General features: G+C 36.1%; 2 protein-coding genes across 2 annotated transcripts in view; both read left to right on the top strand.

The window, feature by feature from the left end:
* LOC144439018 (F-box only protein 8-like) overlaps positions 1-3,706 on the top strand; it is a 9,190-nt gene extending 5,484 nt beyond the window's left edge. Inside the window, exons 3-6 of the mRNA XM_078128259.1 lie at positions 477-603; positions 1,265-1,383; positions 2,315-2,499; positions 3,472-3,706. Coding sequence (XP_077984385.1) covers positions 477-603; positions 1,265-1,383; positions 2,315-2,499; positions 3,472-3,668 — 628 coding nt within the window. The 3' untranslated portion in view covers positions 3,669-3,706. The remainder of the gene's footprint in view (positions 1-476; positions 604-1,264; positions 1,384-2,314; positions 2,500-3,471) is intronic.
* A 10,463-nt stretch (positions 3,707-14,169) lies between these two features.
* Positions 14,170-16,902, top strand: LOC144438697 (heart- and neural crest derivatives-expressed protein 2-like). The gene is made up of 2 exons (XM_078127843.1): positions 14,170-14,901; positions 15,679-16,902. Exons 1-2 carry the CDS (start codon positions 14,419-14,421, stop codon positions 15,778-15,780), a joined length of 585 nt encoding a protein of 194 aa, XP_077983969.1. The 5' UTR covers positions 14,170-14,418; the 3' UTR covers positions 15,781-16,902.
* Positions 16,903-19,915: the final 3,013 nt, after the last annotated feature.

The raw sequence follows: 19,915 nt of genomic DNA on the forward strand, positions 1-19,915 counted from the left end.
CATAGCTATACCTGTGTTATATACCATGGGACCATATGCTATTCCAAGACATGTTAGGTTTCTATGTATATATATGGGAGCTCTAGGGTATACCACATGGGACCATATTCTATTCCAAGACACTTTAGGTCTGTCTGTACACGAGTGCCTCCAAATTACCTGTGCCATATACCATGGGACATGCTCCATACCAAGACAATTTAGGCCTTTCTGTGTACATAATGAGAGTTGGGCCACCAAGCTACCTGTGGTACACATATACATAATACAACAATAAAGTGAATTCCTTTGTGCCACAATTTCCTGAAGTGTAAATCTTATACATAATAACATTAATATTAAAAGTTAGATAGAACGTGATATGAACACAAATCAATTCAAAATTAATGATTGTTAGAATTTAAAACATAAAATTCATAAAATACATGTATGCATTATTTGACTAACTGAAATGTTGTGGGTTTTTTTTCACACAGTCTGTGTCGGTCAACATGGGGTAGTGTGTCTGCCTACAGAAACAAAAATGAACCAGGTTTCTCGTACAGGAAACTTTACCTAGAACTGGATGAAGGCACACTAACATTCAATGCTGACTCAGAACTGGTAAGACACTCATACTAAATAGTTATGTATAATAGGCCGTCTGTTTCTAGTATGTTAGAAAAAGACCAATATTTAATGACAGACACTTGTGACATAGTGATCTGTGTAACCAATACCAGACACATTTGGACCCAGGCAGTCTACAGTTACATGTAATATAACATACCAGTGAAGCAGAAAGGTAGTATTTTTGCACCAAATATATGTTGTCACTGTACAACTTCCTTGCTGAGTGTAGGTAGTCTGTGTTTTATTGTTTTCTTTGCTTTTGTTTTTGCTTTATATTGGGGTGGGGTGGGGTGGGGTGGGGGGCAGTTGCTGCATATTTTAAGAGGCTATTTGTATCAAGAGATACTGAATGATAAGAACAGAGGCAAATGATGATATTTTCTCCCTAAGATCTATGGGAGCATTTGTCACTTTGTGACGTGATTGTGATACACAGCTCTATCTAGCATGAACAAGATTGACTATTGGAGTTGGAATTATAATTAAATGTCTGATTTTCGGCCATAATCTTTTTGGAAACCACTAACTTTGATAGATTTAAGCTCCTTACAGCTGTACAGCTTACATCATATCTAATGATGATTGGGTTACAATTGCTTTGCTGCTAGTCATTTTGTGTCAGGTTGTGATGTCATAAACCTTGTCATTGTAGGGGATTCAGTACCTGACATCCAGGGGTATCGTGGACAATACAGCCAAGGCGATTGCACAGTTCATGAATGCAACCAATAGACTTGATAGAAGACAAGTAAGGGTGTTTGTGGATCACAGGTAATTTAGTAAAGTACTATGTCAGAGTGTAGTCACACAGGTAGATGATGACTTGGATAATCATATACACTGCAATTCCAACAAAAAGTGCAGTGAGACAGCAGAAACTGTACAAGTCTTAACAGTTTTATAGAAATCATGTACCTTAATTGTGAGATTTACTAGTATGATATTGTATATCTCAACGACCTAGTATTCTCCTCAGAATAGCTGCATGATTATGGAAAACTAACACTTTCATTCTGCTGTGGTAATTGTTGACAACTTGTACAATTGTTTTAACATCTATTTTGAAGTTTTTAGAGACAATAGTTTTTACACACACACACACACACACACACACACACACACACACACACACACACACACAAACACACACACACACACACACACACACACACACACAATAAGAATGGACAGGTTCAGCTGTGCTATAGACATGGCAAAGTTCCTGTCTCTCTGTTTGTCTCTCTGTCTCTCTATCTCAATCTCTCTGTCTGTTTCTGTCTGTCTGTCTGTCTGTCTGTCTGGCTGTCTGTCTGTCTGTCTGTCCGTCCGTCTGTCTGTCTGTCTGTCTGTTTCTGTCTGTCTGTCTGTCTGTCTGTCTGTCTCTTTGCAAACAACTCAGAGTTCAAAACCACAGGACCGATTGCCGTGGCATTTGATCGGATACTACATGTACTTTAGGTGTCTAGTTGTGCTACAACAAGTCTTTTTTGTTGAAAATTTCCATCTAATGAACAGACAAGCAAACCGACAGACAATATTTAGCAGAAGGCAAATCAAGAGTAAGTCACTACATGTATACAAAGTGGGAATCTAAAATGTGAAGGAATAGTTATTGTAGCTTCAGTATTAAACCCTATAGAACAAGTCAGGATTTTGTCACCGTCTAACTATATCCCTTATATGTATTGTTACATCTCAACAGGAGAGATATTCTGGATGAACTCATAAATTTACACAACTATGCAAACAAATTCCTGGCGAATGCATTGCGGCAGTTCTTTTCCAACGTTGACGCACGACGACAACGCGGCAATGAGCTACATTCATTGATGGAGAAGTTTGCAACAAGGTTTATAGCGTGTAATCCTGATTGTGGATTGGATGCAGGTGAGTTTCCATGGTGATGGTTTCAAGTTGCCCCTACTGTGAATTTAGTATCAGTATTTTTGACAAGCCAATCACAATTCCATTCAGAAATCAGCCTGGCCATGATTGGCTACAATGTAGCCAATCAGGAACAAGCTAATAACTTTTCCTAATCGTTTAACAAATAATCCTTGTTTGTACCTCAAATAGAATTTAACCACCTAGGTATGTCATAAAAATTCTGAATATTCGATTTCTTTGATACCACCTAGGTATGTCAAAAAATGACGATATATTCGATTTTGTGGTCTACAACATGACTTCCACTCCATACACTACACATGTATTACTATAAGAGTGTGTGTGTGTGTGTGTGTGTGTGTGTGTGTGTGTGTGTGTGTGTGTGTGTGTGTGTGTGTGTGTGTGTGTGTGTGTGTGTGAATAAGTTGACCCACTAGCATCAAGTTAAATACTATTGCAGGTAATGAGAATTAGTACTGACAATCAAGTGTTGTCCCCTCAGTGCATAACATATTGATCACAGATAGGCCACTATAAAAAAAGTCTACCTCTGCAACAGACAGATTGCATACATTTACAACTGTCGACATCAGACCACGGACGAACAGAACCTGTCACAAACAGGGAAAGTAAACAAATGCATTGGATTAATAACACTTGACTCAATATGTTTGAACAGCAGAGACTTGTGTATAGTATTACTCACCATGTTTTGATAAGAACAGTTTTATGGTCTCTTTATATATGTACATGAAATGCCAGGGGAACTAGAAATTTATGTGTGAAAGTGAACTATTATGTAAAGTGGCCATAAATCTGTTCTTATCAAATGATGAAATGTAATATTTGTCTCTACTTCCAGCATGCTGTAAGTTGGTAAACCAAAACCATTTTTATTCTGTCTTTTTTTTTCAGAAAATGATATATATAGCACATCATAAAAAGTTTATTTCTTGTTTGTGTTCATTTCAGAAACCATTTATGTCCTTTGTTATTCATTACTTCTGCTGTCTATCGACCTTACCAGCCCTCATATTAAGAACAAGATGTCCAAGCGTGAATTCATCCGAAATGTACGCCATGCCACCCATCACGTTGATGATGAACTCTCAGGTCATCTCTATGACAACATCTACTTAGTAGGTCACATTGCTCCCCAAAAATGGTAGACATGTAAATAGTTTGACAAATTAGAATATAAAAAAAATGAAAAAAGTGGTACAATTTGTAATTTTTTGTCAAATTTTACTCTGATACTAGAGTTTAGTATCCTGGTCAATGTAGCCCCAGTTTTTGAAATTGATAAAATTTGCTTAAAGGGATGTATGGACACAACTTGAAGTATGCGTCAAAAACTCGTAACCATGGTAATATGTTGATACCCAGTGTAGAAACATTGTTCTAAACTTGATAAATCTTTAAACTTTTTGAAACCTTGATACAAATCCATGATATAAATCTAGCATACCTATAGACATAAGGTGTGTGCTGCTCCTACTGCTCCAAGCTGGGATTGCCAGACATCATCATATCATGAATATACATAGAAAGATAAAAATTGTGTTGACTTGAAACTTTCTAGTCAGTGAGTCATTGTCGTTTCATTAAGTGAAGCTATTTTGATTTGATTCAACTGTTGTCTTTCAGTTTGTAGATCTCAGGAGCACAGTAGAGATTCAAGACGTCTATACTTCTGTAAACATTTAACTCTATCCATCTCAGTGTAATGAATCGTTTTGTTAAACATTTACCAATAGGCTAGGGGGGCTGCTGTAATAATCAAACGTGTTGGTCTAAATTTCAAATGTAGAAACCACTGGTACACATATTACTCTGGTACCGGGGGGCGGTACCTATATCTTTTAATTTTAAACCCAAATCAGCTGATTTGTCAAAGTGGAAGTGTTAAAGTACACTGTCCGAAGAGACAAAAAGTTTTATATGAAGTATTTATATACTCTGACAGACAACAGACAGGCAGATTCTGATTGGTTTGATATATATTATCAAATATGGAACGTAGTCATGGAGCAGTTTGCTAACAGCTGACCTGCTAACACCATAGACCCAGTTTCTTTGATGGCGAATCATAGCCTGGTGTCAGAGTGAAATGAACATATATTTATATTCAAATGACTAATCTTAATATTGATGTGTGATACTGTGTTATAATTATATCTATATATCTAACATACGTGTACCTTGCTTAAGGGGAAATGAGAAGGACTTGGATTACAACATGTAACTTTGCACATGTTGTTATTTTTTACCACAGTGAAATTATAAAAAAATTACTGGAGTGGTACAATATATTGAAGGCGCCACCAGTGTTTAATGTGAATGTTTACATACCCACATGGTGTACAATGAGTAACACTGAAGTAAAGCACTTTCTCTATGTGCTTCACTCCTGTATAGAATTCATATCAAGTGTAAAAGTATACTGTTTCAATTGGTTTATTTACAAGCCTGGCATGTGGATTTTCTAATGTGGTCAATTAGCAAATGAAACAGTATACTTTTACACTTAATGTAGATGCTATAAATGATTCTGGTAATATATAGAAAATGCTTTACTTTGGTTGTAATGATATCATGGTTCAGTCCAACATTGTTAATACTCTTAGGCTCAATGATCAAAAGAAAATGACAAAAAAGAACCAATTCTGTTGTCACTTTAAACATAAAAAACCCACACATTTGAGTTAACAGAGTGTCTAAGTAAAGTTTATGTGTTGTGCAATGTATTTATTAGGGACTTACTTTGACAATATTTGGTATGAATGATAGTGTGGAACGTTTCAGTGTTATGCCAGGGTGAACATTAAGATGTTGTATAACCACAAGACATGGTTTTTGCTTGAAAAAAAATCACCATTTACAGAAATTAGTGAATGTGATAGTTGTAAAATGTTAATCAACATCACCATGGGATTGTGAAAATTGAGTTACAACCTTGAATCATAGATCAATACATGCGATAGTTAGTAATGTGGGGTAGACTGCAGACTTAGACAGATCAGTATCACTTTGTCGTTTATGGTAGTCCAGATATTACACTGTGTCAGTATTTTTACTGGGGAAGTACATACTGTTCCTGTATTTATACCAAAAGGAAAAGTGACCACAGTTTTATCGATTACAACAAAACTGAAGTGATATTCTCGTACATAGAGAAAGTCATTCTTGAATTTGTGTGTGGAGTGAACAGTAGTGAGTTACCATGTAGCTGTGTAGTCATACGCTATTTTTCTATAAAATCAGTTTGTATATGCTGTGAACAATGGTCAGTTACCTACAGCTGTACAGTTATAAGATGTTTTTTCTATAGCATGGAAAAAACAATCGTAGACAATGGAGTGGGCCATAGTCTATATTTTAACAAAGTTGAAAATATCATGTAAAATTTATACAATATTAAAGTGGCCATATGGATGAGGATTGGATATTTATTTTGGATTTTTAATTTACAAAACAATTTTATCATCGCTTCCAACTTGTAAAATCAACGTAACACAACATTTACCAAGTCCTTGTTTGTAGTTCAGTGAATTGCAAAAGCATAATAAATGTGTAAAATGTTTGTTATTGTACGTACAATAACAAACATTTTTTTACACATTTTTTTGACTTTTTGCAATGTATGAAGTGACAAACACAGACTTAGACAATGTTGTTTCACATTGATTTTTCAAGTAGGACGCCATGATAAATTTTGTTTTGTAAATCAAAAATTAAAAATAAATACCAATCCTCATCCAGATGGCCACATTAAGTTACATGTTTCAAAACAAACCCTGATGTAATGTATTGATGTGACAGGGCAGGTACATTTAATCTCCTCAGGACCTGTAACAAAATTTGTTGTCATACTGATTTTAAGTTTAACTCTGTAATTACACTTTAAAAACTAGGGCATTAGACTTTTATAGGGGTAAGGGTATATATATCGAATACTGCCCTCACAGTTTGTGACGCACCATAGGTAGGCCATTGTTGTTTAGTGCATATACATTGACACACATTTAATATGCAAATATAGTCACGTGAAAAGTTCTTATCCAATCACAAGATCCCTTAATTTGCATGTGTTAATTGATGTAGGGCAAAGAAGTGAATAGGTGTGTCAAAGTCTTTAATCTGAACCAAGGTAGCAGGAAGTGTTAATATCAGGTTATTTCATAGGACATATGATAGGTTTTTCAATACAAATAAAGTGGGTTTTTTTAGAAATTCCCTACAAAGTGTCTCTTAGAAGTACTGGTTAGGTCGGATTCAGAAGTTCATTTGTGGGCCAAAAACACAATATGATTTTTATACGGGAACGGAAAATCTTGACATCTACTGCCTCTTTTGCACATGGTAAGTTTCAGAAAACAGTCATAAAAGTGTAATTCATTTTTCTATTTCCTTTACAAGTGTCATGGGATGCTTTCCATTGGTTGATGAATGTCACATGATACAGAGCCCTTATCACATGACACTTATCAACCAATGAAATTAAGGAGTGTTAGCCAATCAGTTCAAAAGGATATAATTAGGGATACAGTAGTCTGTATGGGTTTCCTCACACATGGCGAAAAACCCTCTAAAAAAAAGGAAAGGGAAAATTGTTGAGAACAGGACATGTATTGTACCGTCTTGGGATATAGAGACTATGAAAACATCACCAGTTGATTTCAAATCAGTAAAAAATGTCAGAATTTCTAGCTTTTTGGAAAAAAAATGTACCACTTTAGTTTTCTGAACCAGTAAGAGATGTCATTTACCCTACAATTCTGTAGAATTTGTGGCATGCACCATTGTTGAAAATGTATTATTTAGTTCAGTGGCCCAAAAATTGCATGATGTCGTTTTCAAGCATTCACAGTTTAATATTCATGACAATGAAATGTACATGTCATCAGTGGATTTTTAATGTAGAAATTTCGGAAAATGACAAAAATTTGTTATGAAAGTGACTTGACACTATATACATACTATTCTGTTTAATTTCTCTGAGTTGTCAAGCACAGACATTGTATTCTCCGAGTATCGTGTAAACACAAACATCATATCATTCTCTGGAGTATCATGTCGGCTAGATTGCTCACAACACATTAACACCATTTTTTTTGTAAATTTGTATATATACATATATATATATATGTTTTATGGAAATATGACTCGTTACTAAGCAACCGTAATTAGTCATAACGAAATGTTAATATCAACATTATGTAAATAAGAATTCTAATTTATGAATACTTGGATTGTTAATTTTTGTATTCGTCACTCTTTGCATACAGTTTGCTGCACGCTGTTGTTGGCTTATGTAAATAAAAGGAAATTGTGAGAAGAGTATGTTAAAGTAGATTGTTTTGAATTATTTGTATGGGAAGGATGTGTGTGTGAGTGTCATGTTATATAAACAGAGATGGAATTTGAACTTATTTGGATTTCATTGTTCTGGCTCAAGTTTATTAGAGTCCTGCCAGTTACTACTGATGATGTGGCATGTTCCAGTTAGTAGTGAAACAGAAGTGCTTTTATTTTAAAACTACAGTGACGAATACACGCATGTTGCAGACCATGCCCTTTTTAGCTTGAGTCCCCTGTGTTATAAGGACTAAGTTTTCCTATGTGAAATCTTGAGTTATGTTGTCATGGAGATACAGTATGACGAGCACGCTATTACATGTAAACCTACAAGAATTTCTCTATTTAATTGCCATCGTTATTAATTCTCTGAATTCTACATGATTATTTTCATCAGGTTTTCGCCCACTCGGAGAACATTTTTTATTCGCGATGCTTACAACATATCTTGCAATTATAGGTACAACTTGATCGACAATCAGCAACTGTGTTGACGCATGGCAGTGATAGTTCGCCCTCAACAGTAGAAATATTTTTTTTTAAAGATCTTTTGTTTTCATTAGACCTTGTAAAGTATGTTCAAAAGCTTTACATTTGTCGGCTATTCATTCTCGCGGGAAGCATACTGCAGGGTTGGTGCCATTCAGGGTAGTAAGCGTTATACATTTAAGATGTAATGATTCGGATTCGCGCCTTTACTGTATTATGTAAAATACATTACAGGTACCTATTCAGCTTGGCGTTTCATGCTCAGAGTTACTTCCGAACTAGTATGTGAAAAGCATTACCATTTTCCTTTCCTCAATATTTGATAATCTAATATCTTTGTTTTTAAAAAAGTAAGATATCCATTTTTCAGACATATTTTTTTTAGTCATTTGCCTCACTCACTGTTTCGTCATCTTAGTCGGTTGGAGGAGAAGGTTACTCCCATTGGAAGTTTGTTAAATTCAAATAAAAAAATTCCCCAATACACATTATACTACTTTTCTCCAATCCTGGTTGCGATCCAACCGCAAGAAATAAAGAGATGCTCTTGAACGAACTCCCATTTCTAGAAGTAAAATTAAACTTACGGAAAGAATGTGTACAATATCTTGTCGCCTCAGTTGGTAACGTACGAATACTTTGAAAGGAGACGTTGCTGAAGTCATAGCATTGCGCCACCAACGGTCAGTAATTAAAATACACTGCCTCAATATCCATCTATGAATGCAAAATGCTGTCATTTTTGAAAATGATGATGTTTATACTTCAATAATTCGCTCTTTTATATTAAACTGTGTACTTTGAATTTAAAAATTAATTAAAAACTTACTTTAATTACTAAATTAGTCTACTGACCACTGCAATGTTAATTTTACACCAAATAATTGAGTATTTGTGAATAAAAGTGTCTGTTTAAAAGGATGGTTTAATTTAACTGTTACCACGTGCGCTGCACAAAAATATGTATGAAATATGCGAAATTATGTATTATTAAATTGTAGACATTACCTTGACTTCTCTCACCTAACATGGTCAGCGTTGGTACGCGTATGCATGGTGGTATCAAGTTGTGGCCTATGACTACCGTTGGTGGCGTTGTACGTACGTGCGCTTTACCGAGTAGTGTGGAGTAGTGTCCTCTCGTTCAATTCTAACTGAATAAATAAGTGTGTAGAGAAATCATTTCAGACATGGCACAAAAAAGCGTGTAACATATCAACTTTAACATTTTCGGAAACGCCTGCCATGTGCCGAAAAATAAAAACATTCTAGCTTGCAACAAGATGGCGCTGCGGGACAGCAACTTATACATTACATGACCCGCTTTGTTCACCTAGCTAGTTTCGAAACTTGATGTGGACACATTCCAACTCCATGTCGAATATTGAATAATATAATATATATACCAACTCTCTAGGTACCCTGAAATTCCACTCTGCGTTATTTTTAAAGGAACGTATACAACTGCAAGCGAGATAGGAACTTCGAACTGTTCATATACAAAAATACTATATCCGCAAAATTCCAATGGTTTTTTTTTCGGTGGCGCTGCCTACTTTCAGTTCTAAAGTAACCTATAAATATTGATGGTGATTGTATTCTACAGCTATCATGTGACGTAACTACGTGTTGAATTGCATCCCCTGGTTCTACAATTTATCACGTAGCCTTTCCCGTTGCTTTCTTCCATGCTATATTTACACGCTCCTTGGTTGTACAGCAGGGTCAATGGCGTTCACGTTACATGTGTTGATGTACCCAGGCAACATTGCCGTGTTTAGCAGTCAGGCGTTATGACATATGGGATAGTTTTGAGATACTTCTCACGTGTAAAAAAAAAAAAAACCTCCATGATATTTAGGGTTGCGTTATTTTGTATTTAGCAAAAATACCAACACACTTTCCCTTTGCAGTTTCCTATAATACAATTTTTTTTTCAATAAAAGAAGTAACGAGTTGTTGCATCTTGTACACTTCTTCGTCAGCGTAATGTTTACGGGTGTAATTTGAGTATTCACGCGATAAACGGGACTTTACCGATCCCTCCATTTTTAGTCCACAAAGGCAACGAATGGCGCGAGTCAACAAATTGGGAGGGTAACTTTTAAGAATGTTGTACGAATCGAATTCTTTGTTTTGCAGCTTTTTTTTATTATTACACTCTGACCTGCACCGCTGGGACAGATCTAGCTCTTGAAATGTCACTTTCTTCATCAGCCATCCAGGGCGATTTCATTTGCTGACGAAAGATAGCCGATAATAGTGCGCCCTCAACACGCCATGTTCTACGTGAAGTTCATGTATATGTACATGTACATGTACATGGCATCGCAGACCACGGATTTCTCAGGACACCAACTTGTGGTCTCAGTTGGCATGGAACATGTGGAATGACCAGGACTGTGTAGTCTCTAATATGTGCATCGTCGAGAACAATCACTTTTATTGCACAATTTGATGTCTTTTCTCTGTCAAGTTACGTGTAGACGACGCGAACATTTTCTGACCTTGTCAGAAAATCAAAATAAAATAATCTTCTTAGGATATATATAAAGTAAATTGCGGCTGAAATCACAAATGATGTACTGTAACACAAACGACCCATGCCAAGTACGATCGTTCTCTCGCAAAACCAGAGTATATTTCAATTTTCTTCTGACACAACCTTTCTCTTCGCGGAGCAGTGCGTCTCGGCCGATGTCGTACGTATAGAGACATGTGGTTTTACGACGGTGAATACGATTTCAAAGTCGTAAAACCGATTGGACTGTTTGTGGCAACGTTAGAACGACCCCCCTAAATCACTCTAGCACACGTGGACCTACAATCGAGTAAGCAAAAAAATGAGGGATATTGTAAATTGCAAATGAACCACATTCCAGCATACAGAGGCCATCTTTTTGACTGTGTAACAGTGTATTAACACACAACACATTATCACAATACAGTACATTGATTTAATAGCTAAACTTATGGACAGTGCTAGTGCTTTGTATACGCGTGGGCTGTGTTCGTCAGTTGATGTGTTTTTTCCAAAGATTTTGGATTAATTTTTTAGTTGGAACACTCCATATAGAAATTAATATATTCAATAGAAAGAAAGAACGAAAGAACGAATGAATGAAAGAAAGAAAGAAAGAAAGAAAGAAAGAAAGAAAGAAAGAAAGAAATAAATAAAGAAAGAAAGAAAAAGAAAAAAACAGAACCTATTATATATTAAAATGTACAATTTCTGTAAGATATAAATTGCTGGTGAACGGAAACGTCTCCTGATTAGATAGAGGAAAAAATATATATATATATATATATATATATATATATATATATATATATATATATATATATATATATATATATATATATATATATATATATTGTATAAAATATATAGATACATGTATAAAGTGCGATCACAAAAGTACCACCATACACCTGACTGAGTACCTATCATTTTGAATGCACTTCATACACAGTACACTTATGGTGCGATATTCGTATACGTTTCCATGTCAGAACATCCTGTCACAAAGTGATATGTCGATCGGATGTTTCCATTTGAAAATCTATTTCCCAATTAAATGATATAATGTGAGCATTTGTTTATGTCTGTCAAAATGACACGGTTTTTTTTCTTTGTAAATTGCTACTTGTTTCAAAATGCCTTAGTTGTTCGTATTCAATTACCCACTGGTTATATGTCTAGTATTGCATTCTATCGTGTATAGCGACATGAACTGTTTTACTACTTCGATGTGAAGTAAACACTAAACCACAGGGAGCTCAGGCTTAGCAAGTTATGTTTACGACAAAACACAAACAAACAAGTGAACAAACAAACAAACACACACACACACAAACACACAAACAAACAAACAAACAAACAAACAAACAAACAAACAGAAGCAGCGACGACGACGACGACGACGACGACGACAACAATAACAACAAACATATCAACACTGACAGAAATGACAGTTGTTGTTGTTGTTGTTGTTGTTGTTGTTGTTTGTTTGTTCGTTCGTTTATTTTCGTTTTTTGTACACATAACTAAGTCTGAGCGCCCAGTTAGAAGTATGTTTGAAATAATGTATGCAAGTAATATTTGATATTTAGATCATTGAACCGTTTCCATAGCCCGAGGTATGTATTACATACAAGGTTATCAGAATAGAAATTCCTCGCACCTGTTAATCACTGACCTAGTGAACGTTCCGTCGCCAGTAGTGGTGCCAATAGGATGCGACACCTTATGTTGAACGGAAGTACAGCTGTTTTAATAAAGTGAACTGTGGTAATTCACGTTCTCATTCAAACCCTGACACGTCACTCAGCCACATTTTTGACTTAACACCCACACTCTACTGCTCTATAAGCCCAAATAAAGAATTGTTTCTGATCAGGACAGTTTGTCTAAAATGGTGCTACGACGCCAATCTAAAAAAAAAAAAATTATTCTCAACAAACTTGTCATTCAGTCTACTATTTATGGCAGTTACTGTTCTTTTTTATTTAGTACTTTAGAGATAGTGTGTATGTAGGACAGATGTCATTTCTTGTTCATGATTGGCTCTAGATCTGCAGTTGTCTTCGCAGAAGTAAGGGGAGTTATTTTTGTCTTTTTCCGCGGTTCTGCAGACTGTATGGTCTGGAAAAACACAAAAAAGACCGCCGCGAGGGTATTTAAGTGATGTGCGCACTGACCAGAAACAGTTTTCTTTTTTTTGACTAATTCAAGTTTGCCTTTTTTTTTTTTTTTTTTTTTTTTTTTTTACATATTTGAACTCGGGCGTTAACAATTTTGATATATGGAGGTCAAAAGTGTTCAATATAAAGAATTGACACTAAGGAAATGTATTGTTTTTTTTCTTTGATGACATTTTTATGTGTTTATCATACTGTTACATATTACTAAATACTAGTAGAGAACGATGAAAGATGCTATCTGAAACAAATAAAGAATAAACATTGATATGATATGATACCTGTATATATACACTATATACATTTACTATATGTATGTACTGCACACACACACACACACACACACACTCATACATACATACATACATACATACATACATACATACATACATACATACATACATACATACATACATACATACATACATACATAATTATATACTGTTTCCTTCTCATTTGAAATCTCCAAACGTGAAAACGATAGCGGTGGACACACTGGACACATAGTCGCGTTTTCTATAATTCTATACATATGTGCAGGAGATCTAGAGTGATCATCTCTGATGATATTACACGAATCGTCGTCCTCCGTAACTAGACCACCCGACAATGATGAACAATTTAGTGAGTTAACAAAGTGTGGCATTGTGGAGATGATTCTCAGGGGACGTGTTTTGTGATATCGTATCCTTGATCAACTGACACAGAAGAAGGTTTGGCGACATACATACATCACATACAAGTCACGGCTGGCGTTCAAGAAATCGTCACTGTCAACGGGAAATTACGGTGAAAAACGACACGTGCGAAAGCCAATCCAAATTTTATGAGTAGACTATTTGGCGCGGAAGTTGTCTCATTTTATGAAATACAGGAATTTTCCTGATAACCCTAGAAGTAATAAGTTTTGTTTCATTGCCACCCCTTCCATGTTATGTAGGTGGGGACATCCCGTTGGACGCATCATACTTTTTAACAGTATGTAATGGATGAAGTGGTGTTATGCCTATAGAGGAACGTTACGCCCCTCTTTGCGAATGGTTTCTCCCTAGTCTGGCCTTGTATAAATTGGCATGATCAGTAACTATCACTATTAGCTACAATTCAACTTTGTCAAGTCAGAGTTCGTCTTCTTTTCGACTTTTAGCGTCACTTATGTCATATTTATACGAAGGCAAGAACCTTGGTCTGCAGACTGACGTTTTCATAACAAACTTCATCGTCAAGCTGAGTAGAAGTACTTCTAACTTGAAGGACGACGGTGCTGTTCCCGTCGTAAACTACAATACAACAATCGGCTGCTGTGTCGCCGTCAAGTGAACATCGACAGGCAAGATCTTTGTGTGTGTTGAAATCCCAACATATCCCGGAATGAGTATAGTAGGAGGGTACATGGAGTCCCATCCCATGTCTATGCCTTTATCCAATGACTGTTCCTATCACCACACGAATCCCTATCCAGAGCACGATGGACGCTACTATCAGAGCTGGATATTAAACGGGGGAGAAATGTCCCCCTCTGACTACAACTTACAATCAAGTCCGTGCAACTACGAGCCATCATCAGTAGATGTTCCGAGACCACGGTTCGGCAAGAGAAGAAATACTGCAAATAAGAAAGAACGACGTCGAACTCAAAGTATCAACGGTGCGTTCTCTGATCTTAGAGACTGTATCCCCAACGTACCAGCAGATACAAAACTTTCCAAGATCAAAACACTCAGACTAGCGACCAGTTACATTTCCTACTTAATGGACTTGCTTGGTAATGATGACCCAAATCAATGTATTCCTGGTGGCTTTCGTGCAGAATTTAAGAAAATAGAGAAAAAGGAAGAAACGATTGAAGAAATGGTAAGTATTTCGTTCGTAATCTGTTAGAAGGTTTACAGACTATGCATAAACGTTTAAGATTTAAACTGCATTTGATGGGTTCCAACACGAGGAGTGTTTAATAGCAAAGACATACATGTTTCGAATTCGGAAAAGTTGATGTCTTTCCTCGTGTGCATATACCATATCGACCGTCGATGGCAGTCGGATGGAACGAACTAAACAGTACAGATGTAGTCAGCCAGTCGGCAAGGGTAGATAATTATTGGACCATTCAGTTGTACGTATAGCAATGTATCAAATATTAATGTGAGAGAGTTAGTTACAAAGAATAACAAGGGTGAAACTATCAGCAATTAACTATCAGCTGCACGTTCAAACTGACCAGGAACGAACAGTCACTGTCCATCGATAAAGTACTAGTATTTCGACTACTAGGCGGAGTGACATCGGCGTATGTGATTTGGAAATTTTCAGATATATATGCGAATGGAATGAAAAATACTAGAGTAAACGCAAAAACGTTCTTTTAAATATAAAGGAAATACTAAGTATAACGTACTGGAGTTGATAGTATACAATAATTTACATGCTATAAGTTCACCGTCTCAAAATAATGATACAAACTAACACAAGCAAATTATGAATGGAATGATGTAAACATACATGCAAGATATGCATTGGAAAGTTATACATTGAAAATATGATATAACAAAAACATCTGAAAGATATAGATGATATTTAAAAAAAATATTGTATTTGTAGATTTTGATAGTCTTATCTGTTTTATTCTTACAGAGACCGGTTATAGGCCTACAGTATAGTAACGAGAAACGAGGAGGAGGACGTGGAAGAACGGGTTGGCCACAATACGTGTGGGCATTGGAACTCAAACAGTGATCATGCCGGTTAGTACTTATGACCCGTTCTTACATTTCCGCCAAGTAACAACAACGACAGTTGGACGGAGGGAACACTTACGAAAGCTTCCACAAATAAATAGAACTATCTAATACTGGATAGATTTCACCTACTCAAGGTCATTGGGAATGAGAATACAAACTGTCTTGTCTTCACTGGCTTCTCACAATAGTACCGTCCACTCGTCATCGCTGTATCGTAGTGTATTACTAGCGGTAAGATACAGTGTACACCCGAGGACAAAGACGATACGGAACGTTTCTACTGTCATTATCCAAACTTCAATTTAAAACCCTTGCAATTTCATGATCCATGCAGCCACTTTCTTCAATATTACGAACTAAGGTAAATAAATCAGAACGCAGAATTATTTTCAAAATCATTTCTACGTACAAAAAAAAAATCGTTACAATATTCAACCGACCATTTTACAATTGAACACAGACTTGCTGAGATTGTGCAGCTTTCTACCATTTCTATACGTGGAATATGCTAGACTTTCAAAATATGATTTTTTTTCGTAGTAAACTGTGCACCAAAAACCGCAAATTTTATACTCAGTAAAATGTGCAATCCTGCCAACAAGTGAGGAATATTACACGTTGATATATCGTATTCTAGAGACAAGTCTGACAATAGAGTTAAGCTTGTAAACACAGATGAGTTTATAATACCTGAAATTACACGTTAATTTAGGATGGTGTTAATCTTATTTATTTTTGTCAGTACCTTCATTTTACAGATTTAACAGTCTTAATTTTCCTTTTCTCAGTTGTTAAAAGAACGCCACACGTCAATGTAAACCTGTAAATTAGCAATAGTATTTCAAGCTCAGTTCAGCTCAGCTCAGCTCAGGGAAACCGTGGAAAGTTATCTCTGTATACTAAATGTTTCGAAAACAGTGTTAGTGGCTGAATAATTATTTTTACAGTTTTTAAAATTCCAAGTTTATTTCTTTATTTTAATTTAGTAATCTCCATGATTGTGTGCACCATTACATGTAATGAAACTGACTGTTTTTCCAGAGCATAGAGTTCTCCTCTGTCTTGTAAATGTATTCACTTTACTGTTATCCTGTAAGTTATATTTGAAAGGGAGAGCACCCAATTTCTGTCTTTTTGGAAATAAAATTTTGAAATTATATATATTTTTTGTGCTTGATTATTTGGTAAAGGGTTATAGCAGCACATATTTATGTTGTGTTCGTTCCAGTTTATTTTTTACATTCACTGGTTCCGATCCGTTCCGTTTTAATGAAATCGATCAACTGGTCAAAAGTTATTTTGCTACATTTTTTAGTTGTCATATCCGTGCACGAATTAAAAAAATGTTTTTCGTTCTGTAAAGTCAGTGAAAAGTGTTCCCTTTGTACTGGATCTTCTGAACTGTATAACGGTGTAAAAGGACGCCTTCTTAAGTTGTCCTGCTAAGGTTTTCATACTAGTAATACATTTGAGAAGCGCTAACTTACTGATCATATATCGATCACAGCAATTGCAAAGTATAGAACGGCTGGTGTTACAATCTGTGCAAAATTATATACATCAACAAGAATAAAAGGGGTTATTGTCTGAAATATGGGAACAAGTTATACTATAGCCTTGTCGACTTTTCACGTGGGAATTTTGGGACCATGGTGTAAAAAACACTTGTATCAACCGATATGCAACACTAGATGGCTATCGAGCTTCTTGGCGGTCGTGCTGCCCAGACTACGATTTATACAATGTACATCATTTCACTGTGTATAATGAATGCATGATAATTAAGTTATCTACAAAAAAACATCTTCACTCAGTCAACTACAGACACTGTCAATTAAAAAGCAGAATTCATCCTTTTTGTAAACATTTTTTAGACATATTAGACAGAAAATGAAACTAACGAAAGAAGGAATACTGAGATGTAAAATCCTAATTTCTAAATCTAGATTTCATTGAATGTTACAAAATGATTATTCCGATGTCAATTTCAATGACTCGACGACCACCTATCGCGACGTGCTTGTTTATACGGATAATGAAAAAACGTGTATATTTCACCGGGGGAAAGCATGGAATTGGTTTACCAGACGGAGCGCCACAAGGGTTCCGAGCTGACAACGATGCATGGTAGTGGAAGGGGGAGTAGTTGTTGTATCGGAGGATTTCACAACACTATTATTTCACGTATTTAGTCTATCAGTTTTAAAACGTTGAATTTATACCATAAAAGACTATTTGGGTGTATTGTCGTGTTTTCAACCATGGTATTAAACTATCTCAATATAGGGTACTCGAGCACAGTGTCGTAAGGAGTCATCTCTTGGTTTTGTAAACTGTATTAGAAAATCCATGCATATTACGTACAACAATTTACTGGTAAACACAGGAGGGAGGGGTATCAGACGCATTATGCGGTATTGGATACTAAAATCAAAGCACAGTTTTATAATACATAAGGTAATCAACGAGAAATATTGGGCGACACACAAGTGTAACTCGCAGGTTGACCTACGAAGAAATACATTATTTAACAAGGCGTGTGGATAACGCCATACATACCGTGCCGTGTCCTCAGAGATTTGCCCGTCATCTACATCAGAGATTTTACTTTCTAGGGTTAGGGTAACTTTTGCAGTACAGACAGAGACTCGATATAGCAGCTGAACATTTATCTCCACAATTGCTATCTTTCTCTGAAACTTTACCTTGACTATATTGCAAACAGTCCACCCATTCTACATGCGTTCTACTAGCTTGTTTATCAGCAGATGGAAGAGTTGCTTTATTATAATTACAGTTGGAAATTACTGACTTGCAGTGTATTGTCAACTTTGGGTTAGTATTGGTGGCCCGATCACCTTGGCGTGTCGTCCCTATTTATTTATTTTTTTGCACCAGTGGAGGATTTAATGTTTCTTTGTATCGATGGTTGTGTTTGAGGATACATTATTTATAGACCGATCGATCGGTTAGCGCCAGTCCTGCTGAGTTCGTGGTCGGTCGGCCGTCGCGGGTGCCATTCACTCGCCAGCGGCATTAACTATGGGGATTAACGTTTACACAGTCTGGTAGATTCTTAAAACGTGAATTCTAGAAATGATGCCATTCATATGTCGGACCAAGTCTTGACTGATTTATTTTAATTTTAACTATTAAAACGTGCCATAAACCATTCAAAAATATAACAGCGTCCCTACTGTACGCTTATACAAGTCATATATTCATTTATATGCATATTGAAACAATCCAGACTCGCCTGGTTTTCCAAGTGTCGTGCAACAATAACGACTAACCCACAGTGATTCCTCGGAATTCAACACCAAAATAATCCATGTTTCTCAACAAAAAATACCCATTCGTACAAATTGTCTATGATGTTCTTCACAACCTTAAACTTTGGTTAAAAAATTTCAACCATTCACTTTACAAATGTTCATTTAATCATAGACCTTGCAAGATAGCCGGGTAATATGCTTTGCCATGGCGGATGTTAGACGTTAATAGCGAACGAACATCATGACACGTTCATCGCCACCCTTTACAACTCTTTGACGAGGTCACCAAATGAAATTTTCTAAATGTTATCAAACGTTCAAATAGGTCCCTAGGTGAACACCAAGCGAGAAATCGTGAGAAGTTAGACATTTCTACGATGACAGAATGGATATCCATTTAATAGAGAGCGTTGGGTGTTGTTAGGACCTACGGTGTCGACGAACACCACCTGGGATCAAAGCGATAGTCACCCCAACAAAACAAAATCAAAATAATATCGATCAACCATCGCAATTTTTATTACATTTGGAATCAAGCATTAAATAAAACTACGAATTTTCGTTCCATCATCGCATGTTGGTTGTCATTCCGACCTTTAATCATTTTTTATATTAAAGTATGTTTGTCACGTGCTCGCCATTTTCTCCGGTGGATATAGGGATATGTATATTTCATCATTGAAACATACATTAAAATTTACATTTTTATCATGATATGTACGCACAGGTTTTCTGCGTCTCACTTTATGCGATGATATGTATACGGTCTGGAAAATACTGCCACCACGTTATGATGCCTGTGAATTGAAAACAATACACAAACACTAACTCCAAACCACCGTAGACCCATAATAG

Source organism: Glandiceps talaboti, chromosome 8 (assembly GCF_964340395.1).
Source record: "Glandiceps talaboti chromosome 8, keGlaTala1.1, whole genome shotgun sequence".
Lineage (NCBI taxonomy): Eukaryota > Metazoa > Hemichordata > Enteropneusta > Spengelidae > Glandiceps > Glandiceps talaboti.

Excerpts from the sequence above, each read along its gene's own strand:
- LOC144438697 (XM_078127843.1), top strand. The coding sequence starts at position 14,419 with ATGAGTATAGTAGGAGGGTACATGGAGTCCCATCCCATGTCTATGCCT. Across the intron at positions 14,902-15,678 it reads AAGAAACGATTGAAGAAATG|AGACCGGTTATAGGCCTACA; the intron begins GTAAGTATTTCG and ends TTATTCTTACAG.